This window comes from Olea europaea, unplaced genomic scaffold, assembly GCF_002742605.1.
Source record: "Olea europaea var. sylvestris unplaced genomic scaffold, O_europaea_v1 scaffold1301, whole genome shotgun sequence".
Classification (NCBI taxonomy): Eukaryota; Viridiplantae; Streptophyta; class Magnoliopsida; order Lamiales; family Oleaceae; genus Olea; species Olea europaea.
This window is the reverse complement of record NW_019230477.1, coordinates 167,520-185,062: the sequence shown is the minus strand read 5'-3', so window position 1 is coordinate 185,062 and position 17,543 is coordinate 167,520. Positions and strand designations below refer to the sequence as shown.

Sequence of the window (17,543 nt, the reverse complement as noted above, 5' to 3'; positions counted from 1 at the left end):
AACCTGTTATCATTGCACAAAGACATGTGACATATGATCTGTGACCAATTAATATTGAATAGTGACCTGCAAACATGATCTGTGACCTATGGACATTTATCTATGACCTAAACACAATGACCAACAATGACCTGTGACCTAGCACATATGACATGTAACTTATCACCACCACCTGTTGATTATGACCTGGCTTGTCACTTGATTTGTAACCAGTTTTATTTGATATGTGACATATGCATAATGACACGTGACCTAGTATATGTGACTTATGACCTATCATCGCCACTTGTGGATTATAACCTATGACTTGCAAACATGATCTATAACCAGTTTTGTTTGATCTGTGATCTATCACCACCACCGCCACCGACACCAATCATCTAAATAATTGGTTACAAACCCTCTTTATACAACCCTAATCCAATAAAACCCAGCAGTAATAGCACCACCACCACTACATATCTTACCCAAACACTCAACATCACAATCAAAATTCAATTCAAAAATCACCATACATCACAATCAAAATCAAGTCACAAAATTACAAATTGAAAAAGAATTGAGAATTATTCTGGATGTGACTTCAATTGATAGTTCCCAATTGATTTCCTTAAAAAAAAAAAAAAAAAAAAAAAAAAGAAGAAGACATTATTCATTGAAATCCACATAACTTTCTACACTTGTCACCACTAAGCCTAACCGCCCATCCTTTGTGAAACTTCCCAAACTTACCCAACTCCACCTCCACTTATATCATTGTTATTCTCATCTCATCTCACTCAAACAAATCTATAAATTCAATCTCAAGCAAAGCATATCCATTTGATAACAAGCTTCCTTGATCATGAATATGACAACACGTTGTGCCTAATTATTCATCAGAAGTCTAAAATCTCACGGTCTGTTGTTGAGTCCATATTAATCACCCAAGAAAGTTGAATTGAGCAGCAAAATGCAATAAGTCCTCTTTAACAAACTTCAGCTAGTCTATTCTCCGAAAACAAATTCAACACCACGAACTACTGGGACAACAACTACAGGAACAAATGAAGGGCAGGGATATAGTGGGCATTTTTCCAAATACTTGGAAGTATTTGATATATCATCCACCACTTGAAATAACAGCCCAATAAACCTAGCAAATTTCCTCAATTTAGCAATTTCTTGATCATTTACACCACCCAAAATAGCCCTCGAAACCAATGATCCCTCCAATAAAGCAACAGTTTTGTGCATATGAATGAACTCCAACTGGTTTAATACAACATCGAAATTTCCTTCAAAATATATATCAACAACCTGGATTCCAATTAATCCTTCAGCACCATGTGCTTATCCAATTCACCAATCAAGGTTTGATTTTAACTATTGATTGTGAGAATAGAGAATAATGCTGCTTTGGGAAGTTTCAATCTACATCAAATGCATCTGATACGAAGTCTGATAATAGGTTTTCGGTGGTGGTGTGGCTGTCAAATTTGGGAGTGAAGAGAGAGAAGAGAGGAAAATGAAGGTTCGATCGTGTTGGTTGGGCGGATGGGTGGGGATTAATTTAATTTTAAATTATTAATAATAATTAAATAATCGCCTGATTTATGATTAACTAAACATTACATCTTATTTTTGAACTGTCATCTTTAAAAACAGCTTGGTGTGATTTCCACTTAAATTTATAACACAACACCATAGTCCAATAACACGACTCACAGAGACGACGCTCGGAGATGGTTGGAAATTGATAACCCTGCCCCGACCACGACGCTCGTAGATGACCGAGGACCAGAAACTGAAAACTCTGCTCCGACCAAGACCCACAGCTAGGCTTGCCAAAAAATCGAAGAACATGCAGAGGCTGCAACAAACTGAGAGGCGACCGTCGAAAATGCAAGAGAACCACCACCGAAGACACCGAGTATGAACAATCAATCGAACGCCGAAAACGCAAGAGGCAACCACCGTGATGCCTATTATGATAACCAAGAACTGAGTGCTGCTAGAAAAATCGTTGCCCACCCCGCAACTACACGAAAGAGGAAAAAAGGTTAGCGCTGTGATACCATGACACATTTTGCTGAATGACTTTTCTCGGTGTATTACATTTGATTTATAGAATATTACAAGCTATATAAGGAAGGAAAATAATTAGCTATACAATGGAATTAATGATTTGATTAGCCTATACATGGAAATAAGTAAACTAATTTTCTTGGCCGCAAATATACTCTAACATTAGCTTCTAAACAGATCTTCAGTCAATATGCTTTAGCAAGTCAAATATCATGTTGATTACGAACTATTCGGTTTTCTACGTTGCAGGTCCAATACGAAGAAATTATGTCTGACCCGTCTTACTTGGATACCATTTTGGCAGAAGCCAGAAGGTGCCAGTAAAGCTTCAGCCATAGCAGATGTTACTCTAAATGATGCCTACCAGCTACCAGGCAATGGGATTTTTGCGCAAATGATGCTGCTTGAAGAGCTTGGGTGAAAATGACAGTAAAATGTCAGTAAAGCTAAGTAATGTCTCTTACGGGAATATAGGGTTATTTATGTAATTCACCATGTTAGCTGAGCTGTCATGTTAGCTGAGTTGTCATTTTGGTTAAATGTATATATAGACACAATTGTATCATGAACATCAGTTAGTGAGAAAATTCTTTCCCCATTCCTGTCTTCTCTCATTTCACTCTCTAATTGCGGTATAAAATTCACATGGTATCAGAGCAGATGCTTCCTGCTGCTGCAATTTTCTGGAGTTAATTAATCTCCATCAGTAACTTGACGTAGAAAGCAGATCTGTGATTTCCTCTGTTTTGCACATTTTTCATTCCCTTTCGTTCATGGCAACGAATTCAGATGCTGAAATTGAAGTTTTGACTAACGATTCTTCACCAAAAGCTGATAATCGTGGTGAAGACCTGATAATTGCAGCTCAACGAATGATTTCAGATCCTGCGAGTCCTTATTACGTACACTATGGAGATAACACAGGTATGCAGATCGTGTCGGTTATGCTTTTTGATGAAAATTACTCGACGTGGAGTCGAGCTGTGGAAATGGCTTTAAGCGTGAAAAACAAAGAAGGTTTCATTGATGGATCTTTATCAAGACCTTCAGTAGATTCACCTCTATATGCTGCTTGGCGTAGATGTAATCACGTTGTTTCATCATGGATCATAAATTCGATTCCTAAGGAGTTGTATCCTAGTGTTATGCACAAGGAATCGTCCCGTGAAATCTGGCTTGAACTGAAGGATAGGTACAGTCAGGGTAATGGACCTAGAATTTATCAATTGAAAAATTTAATTGCTTCAATTACACAGGGAAATGGATCTGTGAATGCTTACTTTAATAGATTGAAGGGGTTATGGGAAGAATTATCAAATTATAGGCCTCAAACTCACAATCCTTATTATGAAGAGGAACAGATATTGCAGTTCCTGATGGGGTTAGATGAGTGCTATTCCAATGTAAGAAGTCAGATATTACTGATGGAGCCTTTACCAACGTTGAACAAAGTGTTTGCATTAGTTCAACAAGATGAAAGGCAGAGAGATATTGCATCAAGGACCCAGGTTCATGTGGAAACTGGTGCATTTGTGAGTAGATTGATGAATAATTCAACAAATTTTGGAAATAACCAGAGATCAGCACACACAAACCAAAATTCAAGGAAGGAACGGTCAAGATGCATTTACTGTGGGATGCTTGGACATATACAAGGGAAATGTTATAAACTTCATGGATATCCTCCAGGACATAGGTTGGCAAAGGACAGAAGCAAGGAACCAATTTCGAGTGCACATCAAGCAACTGGAAATGCTAATTCTTTTGATCTGTCAAATGGTTTCTCAAGTTTGACTATCACACCGGAACAATGCCAACAAGTTCTCAATATACTGAAGCCACAACTTCACACTCAATCTGGTAATGCTGATAATCAAAGCCAAGCAAACCTAGTTATGCCAGATGTTCCCTCATTCTCAGGTAACACTTATTGTCTAGCAGTCTCAGCTGTTAAAGATAAATGGATAATTGACACTGGTGCCACAGATCACATGGTGTGTTCTATCAGTCATTTGTCCTCCATTACTGCTGAGGTAAATGCAAGTGTTAAACTTCCTAATGGAGATGAGGCTCGTGTGACTCATATAGGATCTGTGAAGTTGTCTGAAAATCTATCATTAACCAATGTGTTGTGTATTCCTTCTTTCCAATGCAATCTGATATCTGTTAGCAAACCCATTCATTCTCACCATTGTTGCCTAATATTCCTATCTGACCATTGCCTCATTCAGGACCGTTCTACATGGACAACGATTGGAGTTGGGAAACTTGAAGCTGGATTATATCATTACCAGCTTCGTACTCCTTCAAACAGTGGTCCATCACACACTACCTGTTCCAACAAATCTGTTCTTCATCATTTCAATGCTGGTTGTAATAAAGTCATGAACAATGACCATGTTCCTAGTTTTAATGCTGTCACTAGGTTTCCTTTTGAACTATGGCACTATAGGTTAGGACATATTCCTCATTCTATAGTTTCCACTTTACAGAAGTTTGTACCTGAAATTGTGTTGAATTCTGACTTTCATTGTAATATTTGTCCTATGGCAAGGCAGCATCGATTACCTTTTCCTCATAGTTTACATGTTTCTCAATCCATTTTTGAGCTAATTCATTGTGATATTTGGGGCCCTTATCAATCACATTCACTTGATGGTTCGAAATATTTCTTGACTATAGTGGATGACTATAGTAGACCCACATGGACTTTCCTAATGAGAACTAAGTCACAAACCAGACAAATTATTCTAACCTTTTCCAATATGGTTGAAACTCAGTTTAGTACCAAAATTAAGGCACTAAGATCTGATAATGGTGCTGAATTTATCATGACTGACTTTTATTCCTCAAAAGGGATCATACATCAAATGAGTTGTGTTGAGAGACCACAACAAAATGGCATAGTTGAACGTAAACATCAACACTTATTGAACATTGCTAGAGCTTTGAAATTCCAAGCCAAACTTCCTGACAAATTTTGGGGAGATTGTATTTTGACAGCCACACATCTCATTAATCGCATACCCAGTACATCTCTCTCAAACAGCTCCCCTTATGAGATCCTATTCTCAGCAAAGCCCTCTTATTCTCATTTAAGAGTGTTTGGTTCACTATGCTATGCTTCCACTCTTCAAAGGCATAGGCATAAGTTTGACCCTAGAGCTATTCCTTGCATCTTCATTGGTTATCCTCCCACTCAAAAGGGATACAAGCTGTACAATCTGCATACACATGAGGTCTTTGTTTCTAGGGATGTCATTTTTCATGAAAATATATTTCCATTCAATGATCCTACATTCCTAGCTACCCTTGGTTACTATGATGCAACTTCTACTCAATCTCCACAAGCTCCTTTATTCCCTCTTTCATCTCCTCTTATATCAGATTGCATTCCTCATACATCATCCTTACCTTCACAGCCTAGTCCATCTTTGCCACCTTCTACCTCTACTCCTGTATCCTTATCCCCATCCTCACCTATATCTAATCCTATCCCTCAATCTATTTCACAACATTCAAATGTCAATCCTCTTCGCAGATCTACTAGACTTCGAAAACCTCCCAGCTATCTCCAACAGTTCCATTGTAACCTAGCCTCTCAACGTTCCCAGCAACATTATACCTCACCTACTCCCAATCATGATGCTGGCAAATCCTGTGATATATCCAACACTTTAGGTTATGATTCACTTTCATCAGCTCACAGGGCTTATGTGTTGTCACTATCTACCAATGTTGAGCCAAGGAATTTTATAGAGGCAATTCAATCCCCAACTTGGTGTCAAGCCATGAATGATGAATATCAGGCTTTAGTTAATAATAATACCTGGACAGTCACCTCACTTCCTACAAATAAGAAGGCAGTGGATTGTAAGTGGGTGTACAAGATTAAACTTAAGCAAGATGGAACTGAAGATAGAAAGAAAGCCAGGTTAGTTGCCCGGGGATTTACTCAACAGGCTGGACTTGATTATCAGGAAACTTTTTCTCCTGTGGCTAAGTTAGCTTCTGTCAAGGCGTTGTTGGCAGTTGCAGCCAGTAAAAGTTGGCATCTGCACCAGCTGGACATAAACAATGCCTTCCTTCATGGAGACCTCGAGGAAGAAGTATATATGAAGATGCCTCCAGGATATGAGCAGCAGGGGGAGAATGGTGTCACATTAGTATGCAAACTTAACAAATCTATCTATGGACTCAAACAAGCCTCAAGGCAATGGAATACCAAGCTGTCATCCTTCATCATATCTCAAGGATTTGTTCAATCTAAGTTTGATTACTCACTTTTCAGCAAGAGAACTGACTGCTCTTACACTGTGCTGCTCATTTACGTTGATGACATCATAATAGGAGGAAATGATCTGACATACATTGAGCACTTTAAAAGGAATCTGGACAATCAGTTCAAGCTGAAGGATTTAGGAGTCTTAAAATACTTTTTGGGGCTTGAAGTTGCAAGATCATCCAAAGGCATTGCTGTCTGTCAACGTAAGTATGCCTTGGAAATCCTTGAAGATGCAGGTTATTTAGGATCAAAGCCTGCAAAATGTCCTATGTTGCAGGGTCTAAAATTGACTAAAGATCAAGGGGAGTTGCTAGATGATCCAGGAATGTACAGGAGGCTAATTGGAAGGCTGTTATACTTGACCATTACAAGACCAGATTTGTCATTCTCAGAGTGCAGGCTCTAAGTCAATATCTTGAATCCCCTAGAAAGCCTCACTTAGATGCCGCACACCATGTGCTCAGATATGTGAAAGGAACACCAGGGCAAGGATTATTCTTTGCAACAGATTCTAATTTTGAGCTCAAAGCTTTTTGTGATGCAGATTGGGCGTCGTGTGCAGATACAAGAAGGTCAGTTACAGGGTTTTGCATATTTCTTGGAGGGTCCTTGATATCTTGGCGATCAAAGAAGCAACATACTATATCAAGGTCATCAGCTGAAGCAGAATACAGGGCCATGGCAGCAGCAGTCTGTGAAATAATTTGGCTTAAGAAAGTGTTGACTGATATGGGGGTTGATCATCCTAAAGCTGCTCTACTATTCTGTGATAATCAGGCGGCAATGCATATAGCTAGCAATCTTGTCTTTCACGAGAGGACGAAACACATAGAACTAGATTGTCATTTGGTGAGAGAAAAGATACAATCTGGTGACATAAAAACCATGTATTTGTCCACAAAGAATCAGCTAGCAGATTTGTTGACTAAAGCTTTAGGGGGAGCCAGATTTCAGATGTTGTTATCCAAGATGGGTGTTTTGAATATTCACCAGCCATCTTGAGGGGGAGTCTTACGGGAATATAGGGTTATTTATGTAATTCACCATGTTAGCTGAGCTGTCATGTTAGCTGAGTTGTCATTTTGGTTAAATGTATATATATACACAATTGTATCATGAACATCAGTTAGTATACACAATTGTATCATGAACATCAGTTAGTGAGAAAATTCTTTCCCCATTCCTGTCTTCTCTCATTTCACTCTCTAATTGCGGTATAAAATTCACAATGTCTGAGCAATAGTACTCTTAAAAACTTTCGCATCACCAGTTTGCACCTGATGAGGATAAAATTATTTTATAAGAAAGCCAAACATAACGGATGTTGTTATTTTCTCTCATTTGATAGGTCAATGCCCTCTAGTACAAATTGTTCTTTTGCCTTATCGTTTCATTTATATTGCTTCAATGTACTAATATTTGAACTTTTTTCTTATTATGTTCAACAGATTTGGAATTATATTTTAGACATAATTTTTTTCTTTTTTAGTTTGCAAGGAGTAAGTGCAAATGCAAAAAGTTCTAGTAGAATCTAATCTTATTATTGAACTGAAATGGTGGTTGATTTGTTAACTTAATGTTGTTTGGTATGATTTCGAGCACTTACATTAATATAACGTGTTTCTTTGTTTGACCATGCTTATGATTTTAATATTGATGTAGGATAAGCCATACCAATAGCTTGAAAATCTCGTAGATATTTAGCCTCTGTTTGGAAGAGATGTTTAGAGAATAGATTTTGTAAAAATTGATATTTTTTTTATAATGTGTGGTTATAAAGTATAAAAAAGTTTTGGATTTACGTACAACATTATTTTACAGAGAGAATGTGTAGTTGAAAATAAGTTTAAAAAAAATTAGTTTTAGAAAATGGAGGCCAACCAAGGCCTTAATAACATATTATAATTCTTTGGTCTCATTGATCTCACTGAAGGTTTTTTTTTTTTTTTTTTTTTTGTATTTTCTAGCATTCTGCAACAGTAATTTATAGTCTCTTGGACATGAGGTATGTTGAACCACGTATTTTTGATTAATTTCTGGAATCATTGTAGTCCAGTGAACTTTAGTTAGTCGATATTTTTGTTAGGAAACTTTTGCAATCGAATGTGAAGGAATCCTTGCCAAATTCACTTTTGTTTGGAATCGAAGCTGAACGGTATTATGAGGGTTATCATGTTCTCCGTGGGTTCCTTATCAACATAGAAGATAGCAATTTTAAGGAAAGTGTCCATCTGTTTCAGTGAAAGAAAATAGTGTATCATATTCCTATGCCATCTCACGGGATGCTCAGCTTTTGATTCTTTTTTATAAAGGTGGGTACGTGACCACGCATAGGCATAACCTCGGGAAAGGTCGATGTTTCTATTGAAATTCTACGGAATAAAGCTTTCAACTTTGCACATTTTGGTGGAATTACTGATGGTGAAATGTGATGTGGATAGATAGCTATCTGCTTATCTAAAGGTAATTCTCCCTTTCAATCATTTGTGATATTTTTTCTTTCTTTCTGTATGGGTTGTTACTGCTTCTCTGATTCCTGTATTGATTACTTTATTCTCTCTGAAAGAAACCATTTAATGAAATGAAATGGACATGATTTTTTGTTTTAACTCAAAACGGCTTTCTATGTGTTTTGAGTTGCAATGTTGGCAGTTTCATCTGGTTATCGTGTTGATCAATCATAGGACTCGATTTGCTTGTTGCTAGACTTATTTATGCTATGGGATTTAGAGCATGTAAGCCTAAGCTTGAAAGAAAGTAGAAGTTACTTTTAAGTAACTTTTTCTGTGAAAACAAACTGGAAAAGTTTACTCTCAAAATAAGTACTTATATTTCCAATTCTGATCAGTCGAATATTATATATTTCAAAGCATACTTCTTTACTTGTAAAACCTTTTAAGCTTAGCCAGTCATGCTCTGTATCGTGTTGATGAAATCTTAGTATTTGATTTGCGCAATTACTAGCCGTATTTATGCTCTGGGAGTCGAGAGGGTTCGCATTTTTGGGGGAATCATTAGTTGGGCAAGTTTAAACTATGAGAACTAGCATATTTGATCAGGTGTATTAGACAATATAAGAAAATATAAGAAAGGGAAAAGATGCTTAAGTCTTTCCATTGGATTGTCCAATTCATTCTTGTTCATTCATTCACATATAGGGTAAATTCCTTCGGGACTTCCAACCTTCCATTGTGGCACCCGTGTTCCCAACCTTCTAACTCTATGCGAGTTTAGGAAAATGTCTATTTAGATGTTAAATCTCCAAATGTACGTGCATGTGATGTGTGATTGAAAAGGTAAAATTGTCCCCACAAAAATAAATAAATAACGGTTTCATTTATTCAAAAATCAAACGTTGATGGTGAATTTACAATAAATGTGGTCTTTTTTGGACAATTTTACTCTTTTAGTCAGGCATCGCATACATGTCGTGTAGCCATTTAGTGTCTAAGGATATCTTGTGCTGAGTGTTAATAAGCTTGAGACGTGGGTAACACAAATGGAAGATGAGAGACTTTGAGAGGAATTTGACCTAAAAAATAGGTGGAACTATTACATGCAAACAATTTCAACTCATGGTATCAGCAAGCTTCTTGTGATATGATATGGAATTTCTTGTCCTTGGCACACATTCGCACCTGCAAGGCACGTGTCTAAAAAGTGGTATCAACTCTCACACACTCTCTCTCTCTAGATAATTATTAAAATGTTTGAGAATTTCTTAAATTAGAACGAGCGATTGAGTTTAGTTATCGTTGATTATCTCCGTCGAGCCATTTCATTCAATACTCAACTTTTATAAATCGAAGCATGATAATGTATTTTTCATAAATATATGACTGATTTTGGGCTCTCTTTTTTTTCACAGAGCCGGAAACGTGAGATAGCTTGAACTTATTAACGTTGTTTGTTCGTTTGAGAAGTCACAAAAAGTCCTTTTGCTGGCAAACGGTATATCATCTTATAAAGGAATCCGAACTATTAAGAAGGACAAGTCAGAGGAATATTCTAGGAATAAGAACCAATATCGTTTGAACAAGTAGAGATCAATTGATTAATTTTTATACATGTTACCTTTCTCAATCTGAATAACCAAAACATCTTGTAATACTTTGAATTTGAGATGTAATGGATTATGGACAATTATTCTCAAATCGCATGATTTCTTGTCTTTTATAAACTTGAGTTCAAATAAAATGACAAAAGTTCATACAATTTTCACCTCTTTTACCGTAGTATAATTAACCTGAAGTCAAGAAAGTAAAATAACAAATGGCGAGCTCATGCCATTGATTCGTATGATTGAGACTTTTTTATTTTTATTTTTTTTATTTGGGTCTTGAAATGGAACGAAATATTACGGCTGGGAAAGGGGATTATTCACCATGTAAGTACGAGGCTGTTGTATTTTACAAGAAACTTGACTGTCTCCATTAGTAATACAAGGAAATACTCTTTTATCGTTTTTATGTAAAAGATGATTGTTTTGAATTAAAAAATAATAATAAAAATAATAATTATAAGACTTAATGACGAGACTGATAATTGATGATGAAGCAAATGACCAATAGGATCTCGAAGTCATTTTTAATTACACATCTTCGCTAAAATAATTTTTCATGTGAATTCATAATTTTTCTCTATTTTTAAATAATATATTCTTCAAAAATCATGTTTTACAAAATTTATTATAAAAAATCTACACCAAATAGATCCTCAATATATTTAAATTAAGTAATAAATTAATTTATAAAAACGAAATAGTTTGACGAATACAACTTGCTTAGGGATTGAAAAGTTTGGCTAAAAATTATACTATTTGTAGATTTTGATAAAAACTGACAAATGTATGATTAAAATGTTTTCAGGATCAAACGGATGAATTAGAGATCTATGGACAAGATTAACAATAAAAATGTTAAACAAACTTTCATTTATTGTCGAATTCTATGTATCAAAAAAGGTACTCACATACATATCCAATTTCATTCTAGCAAAATTTTGAGTTTGTACATTACAGTAACATTATTGATATGGAAATGTGGACCTTCGTGAATCTTTTCACGTGTTCCCATATTCTATATTCACTCCTATATATACCATGCAATCTTGGGCTCATTATTGACAGAAATATTACACGAAAAGGGTCATTTTTTGTTTCTTTTTACTCTTGACTGACAAAATAAAATGGAGAGAAATCACTTGCAACGTCGAGCTGCCTACATGAGGGAAACCCTCTTTGATCAGGTTATTTCTCTCCCATTCAAATTAAGTTGATTACATATCAATTATTTTATTTCTCATACAATTGAATTTTTTTCCCCATGACCCAAGATTAAGCTTAGGCTTCCAATGTATTATATCGAGTAAAAGCAAACCAAAAATGTTTTCACAACTTTCATGGCGACAGGAACATATTTGGAATCTTAGCAAAAGAAACCAAAACGCTTACCCTTTTTCGTTTGCATTCTAAAAGAAATGTAGTTGTGAAATTTGATCTAGTCATTTTCTAAACTCTTCAAGCCACAATACTTATATATTTATTTTTGTTTAGGGTCATTTTAGATAATATCAAAGAAGAAAAAAAGTTATAATCTTGTTCACGATGCAATCTAATTTTGTGAAATATTGCATACCAAAACACAACTTTTGATGTTGTTCTCCGAATTGACCGAATCTTACCCTCAACACATTTATATTCTAAATCTGAGAGATGATTATGTTGTAGGGATATCTTGATGAACAATTTATTCAGTTGGAAGACTTGCAAGATGATGCTAACCCTAATTTTGTGGAAGAGGTTGTCAAACTGTTCTACACTGATTCCGCTCGATTTATCCGCAACATCGAACTGGCACTGTGAGTAGCTTAACAAAATTTAATCAAGAAAGAGCAAAAAGAAGCTAAATAGATTTTATAAACAAGAAGTTCTTATTTTCTTGTTCAGGGATAATAGCACCCATCATGACTTCGAAAAACTGGATGATATTATGCATCAGTTCAAAGGTAGCAGCTCAAGGTAAAAGCCCACTACTTTCTTTCTCGAGTTTGAGGTTGTTACATTGCCGTAGAGCATATTTGGCTGGGCTTTTTGTCTCAAATATGTTTGAATTTTTTCACAAATAAGCTTACTGTAATTACTGAATCTACCTCTTTAAAATGGTATATATTAAAGTAGCTTTTCTTTTTGCCTATTTATCATGTAATCCAGCCCTGCCCTGCCTAGCCATCCCACTCCACCAATCTTCCTGTATATCTATGTGCATTACTTATTGCTGGTGATTATCCAAAGTTCTTAATTTTGTTGTACATCAAAACTGACGGTTTACATCTTGCAGCATTGGTGCAGAGAAAGTAAAGAGAGAATGCACACAATTTCAAGAGTACTGCAAGGCAGGGAACTTGGAAGGGTATATATTTGTCTCCTATATCCTCCCTATGTCTTTATGCCATTTTATGTTTATACAACTGTTTTTGCGATCGACATTCAAGTCAAGTTCTTGCATGCTATTCCAGATGCAAAAGGACATTCCAGCAAGTCAAACAAGAGAATGCAACTCTCAAGAGGAAACTCGAGAGTTATTTTCAGGTTAGTCTCTCTCTCTCTCTTCTTTATAGACGTGCACATGTGAGACAACTACTCATTTATTTTATGATATACTTTCAGCTGAAAAGACAAGCTTCCTAATTTGCCAACTTATACAAGCACTGAGCAAGATGATGAAATGCAGTGTATAAGTCGTATACAATGTAAAATCTTATGGAATCAAAGGACATCTGCGAAAGGGACATGGAAGACTAGTTATAGCCTATAGGTGTTACTGAAATGACTCACCAGCATCATTGTCGTGTTATTCTCCCTCGTCCCAGAAGCATAAAAGGCTGAAATAAAAGAAAAGCCAAATCCTTGTTATGATAAATAATAAAAATTCGTTTGAGTAAAGATAGATTGCTGTCATTATAGCAAGATAGAACTGTATTTGGCTCTGGCATTGCAAGATAGGAATATGTTCTGGTAAAGTTATTCTATTACTCATACAACTTTATCAGATATTCATTGAAAAAGAAACCTAAAAAATGTTTCCTAAACAATGATTATGTCTGATAGAACCTGAAGGGTTTCAAACCAAACTGAATGTTTTAGGAAACAGAAAAATTTCAGGTAATGAACCGAGGTAAACATGAAAGATGTGAAATATTAACCATTAATTATCTGGAATAGATAATGGTTTCTGGAGTAAGGTACAAAATTTTAAATAAATAAATGGCATGCAATATTTATACATCTAAGAGAATAGAAGCCGACATTATGTACATTAGCATGATGTTTACAAAATTGTCAAATAGGAAAAGGAAAAAAAGGGCAGTCACACGAGAATGGGGTTTGAAAAATTAAATTGCGGGCAACATAGAATTCCATAGCTGCTGTGCTCAGAAACATTTCAATACAATTGAATTGTGTCTAAAGGGAATCGAAGAAGTAAGAAAATGCCACATACCTATATACGTTTGCTCTGGGAACTGAATCAAGGAATGGGTTCAATATCCTTGAAATACTCATGCTCAAGAGCACTTTTAGCGGTGATTCTTTTTCTGGGATCCAAGCACAGCATTTTCTGTAATAGTAACATAACATTGAACCCGCAATATGAACATCAATTTTCATATCCTGTTCTTTTTTGGAATAATACAAGTTTGAAGGTCAATGCTGCAGTAAATTATCCTACAGTCGATTCAATGATAGTTGAAAGTATTAAGCGTGTCAAAACAATTCGATTTTTCAGATCCAAAGGGTCAAAGAAGCCAAGTACTCTCGAGCTTTCCAGAAGAAGTTATAATCGTTAATTTGAATGAGAATGCGGTACAAATTTTTATTGCTGGTGCACATAAGGATATATTGTTAAGTAAACCACTGATAAATGTACATTATTTAAAAAAGTCAACTGCTTGGAAAGAACTTTCAAGGCATTGTTAACAGCCCCTTATCTGGTGAATATCCAATATAAATATGTGAGAATGCATGAGCTGAATGATGTTATTGTATTATCTAAACTCCGAATGATATCTGACAACAACAGAAGAATTCATTGCTATCATAATTGCATTTAGATGAGAATGTGGTATCTGAACTACTTTTCATGTTTTTATATTACATCCTCATACTGAAATGAACTTACACCAAGGAGGTCTAGACCAGCTGCATCGAGATTTGGAACCTCAGTTGCCAGGTCCTGCAGATGGAGAATTCACCGGTTTAAACTAGTACTCCTGGAAAAATCATTCAAGGAGATTAACGAATAAAAAATTGAACTCGATGTCATGGCCAACAACCTTAGGAGGCCATTTTGGAAAGGTAGTATTAAAATCAGACAGAGACGCAACTCCTGGCCATGTATCTTCATCAGGGGTTCCCAAAACTCTTCAGTACAGAAGGAAGAAATAATAAATGAATAAGAAATAATATAAGTCAAGTATTAAACAAATAAATTTTGCTGAAAGCTTCTGCGACTGTTTTAACTGTTTTTGAACAATTAACTATTTCAATTTAAGGAGTGGTGCATCCTTGGGGCAAGGGGGACATGCAAAGCAAAACTAATTAGCTAACCTAAATATTGTCGATGAGTGCATGTTACCTTATCATACAACAAAATAGGCAAAGTAGGGTCACCTTATGCAGACGAGAACAATTTTGAAAGCACTTCTATATACATTTCGTACTAAAAGCAACACCATGATTCCGAGTTAAAGCAATATTCCTAACAAGCTTATGAAGTAGCTAGAAATGATTTGAAAAGAAGATATATTTGGATCCTTGCTTGGAACAATTGCGGCACCTGAAAACCTTGAAGATTATATCAATCTCTGACATTCCAGGAAACAAGGGCTTGCGGTTCACCATCTCAGCAAATATACAACCGACTGACCAAACATCAACAGGAGTAGAATACTGCTGTGAGCCAAGTAGTAATTCTGGGGCCCTGTACCATGGAGTCATCGTCTGCAAAAGAATATCAATTGTTGGAAAGGAACAATGTAGGTATCAAGTGATAAGTTCCTTGGAGAGTTTTATTTCAGGGATCAACACTCCAGTATTATACAAAGTACAGGTACTTTGATAACTATTAGCTTTGGATCTATGACTAGAAGCATCCATTTAGAGCACTTGAAACTTGACGACAGATTAAGATAATTATACCCAGAGAATAAACAATACCGATACTCAAAAAGTGTTTCTTATTGATTTTCTCGCAGAATGAAATTAGAATCGATTTACAGAAAATGAATATAGAGATGAAGATGAGTTAAATTTTAACCCATGAATTACAGTATATGAAAGGTTGGAACGAGTACTAAATTTTACAACATTTACCTTGGGCGTAACTGTCCAGACAGGAATGTTGAATGCTCTGGCCAATCCAAAGTCTGCTAGCTTGACTGTATTAGTGCTACGATTAATCAGTAGGTTTTGAGGCTTCAAATCTCGATGAAGGATCCTGTGAGAATGACAATAAACAACGCCACGTAGTATTTGATGCAGAAACGTCTGCAAAATTTAAACATGACACAATCACGAGGCTGAGGGATTTCTTTTCATTGGAACTCCAGGAGGTAAATCAGCATTACCAACTGGATCTACTTTTCTCTAGATCCTTACTCACACATGCAAGATCCCGTAAAACATATCAATTACATCAGCAAATATGATGGTTAAAAGAAGAAAGTGAAAAGAGTTTTATAGTCAAATAAAAGAAGTAGTTCACTTCTAACTGAAACAATCAAAGAATTAAAAACTCAACTGACAAGTCTCTTCAAACAATGAATTTAATTTTGAAGTATCATTTCCACTTACCTCCAGTGCAAAGAAATAGGACACACACTCACTTTAACTAGACGAGGATCTGTTGAGAATTCTGGACGAGTCTCAATGTATTTCATCAGATCCAAGTCCAGGTATTCAAATACAAGATACAAACTCTTTCCCTCAGTATACACAACGTCCTGCAACCTATCACCAAATAAAGTAGGAAGTTTACTGCTACACATTATAAAATTTTTAAAGTAATTTATTTATGAATTAGGAAATAACATTTTCACAAGGACATATCTATCTAACAGTATCATACAAGTGTCCCAAATCTATTTTAACTGAATTAAAAGGCAGCAATATGTAAGAACCACACTAATTGAGAGTATCGTTGCACCTTACGATGTTTGCATGCTCCATCTCTTTCAAGATAGAAATCTCTCTGATTGATGTGCTAGGAAAACCTTGGTCTGGTCTCTGTAGCAGGACTTTCTTCAGAGCAACAATTTCATTGGTCTCTTTATCACGACCCTTGTACACTTTTCCATAAGATCCCTGGCCAATCTTCTCAAGTTTTTCATACTGTTTCCAGACCTTAACATCATTACAATCCCCTTCAAGCACAAATAAATGGACAATACCAAGACTAAAAGGCTGTAACTATTTACCTTGTCCATCTAATCCACACCAGTCAGCAGCAGAAAAATGATATGGTCAGTACATAACAGAAAATTATTGTAGATGTATCATTTGTAAGAAAAATAGACACAGTCAATGAACAACGAACATATATTTAGCATATTTCACCTTTATTTGTCAAATATTCACGTAAACACAGGAATTTGTTGACATTCTTTCTTTTTATTATTTAGAATTTAGAAGGCATCTAAATCATTCAAGAAGGGAAGAAAAAGAAAACAGCATTTGTATCTTTTGCAGAGTAATATCATGCATAGGTTCCATTTTCCAAGGAAGATGCCAAAATTTGACCACGGATTTCTCCTACAGTTCAAATCAGTGGTGAAATCCATAGCATTCGGTTTAGTTACGGGCTTATATCGAAATACTAGAAAATTTGCAACTCAATAAATGAAAGAACATAGTCCGACTCCGATTAAATTTTAAGTAGAAATATTCACTTTACGGAGCAAAAATGACGAGAAAACAGTATTATTAACTATGAAAAGCAGAGAATCAACAACATTTTTTCAACCATCAAAATTAGAAGGAAAAAAATAAAAATAAAACAAACACTGTATTATTATAACATAAACAATTCAGTACAAAACAGAAACAGTCAAACTACTGGAGATTAAATCTCGTGCAACTACGCATATATTAGCTCACAATTTAAAAAAACAAAAAAAAAAAAAAAAAAAAAAAAAG

General features: G+C 35.5%; 2 protein-coding genes across 2 annotated transcripts; one reads left to right on the top strand and one right to left on the bottom strand.

Moving 5' to 3' along the window:
• The first annotated feature begins 11,477 nt into the window (after window positions 1-11,477).
• LOC111374871 (histidine-containing phosphotransfer protein 4-like) lies at window positions 11,478-13,149 on the top strand. Its single transcript, XM_022997631.1, has 6 exons — window positions 11,478-11,599; window positions 12,081-12,211; window positions 12,300-12,371; window positions 12,691-12,762; window positions 12,869-12,941; window positions 13,020-13,149. The coding sequence occupies exons 1-6, from the start codon at window positions 11,540-11,542 to the stop codon at window positions 13,038-13,040; spliced, it is 429 nt and encodes a 142-aa protein (XP_022853399.1). The 5' UTR covers window positions 11,478-11,539; the 3' UTR covers window positions 13,041-13,149.
• Window positions 13,124-16,811, bottom strand: LOC111374872 (cell division control protein 2 homolog). The gene is made up of 8 exons (XM_022997632.1): window positions 16,555-16,811; window positions 16,235-16,358; window positions 15,723-15,896; window positions 15,187-15,350; window positions 14,684-14,771; window positions 14,530-14,583; window positions 13,852-13,968; window positions 13,124-13,234 (listed from the first exon to the last, which is right to left on the bottom strand). Exons 1-7 carry the CDS (start codon window positions 16,575-16,577, stop codon window positions 13,879-13,881), a joined length of 717 nt encoding a protein of 238 aa, XP_022853400.1. The 5' UTR covers window positions 16,578-16,811; the 3' UTR covers window positions 13,124-13,234; window positions 13,852-13,878.
• Window positions 16,812-17,543: the final 732 nt, after the last annotated feature.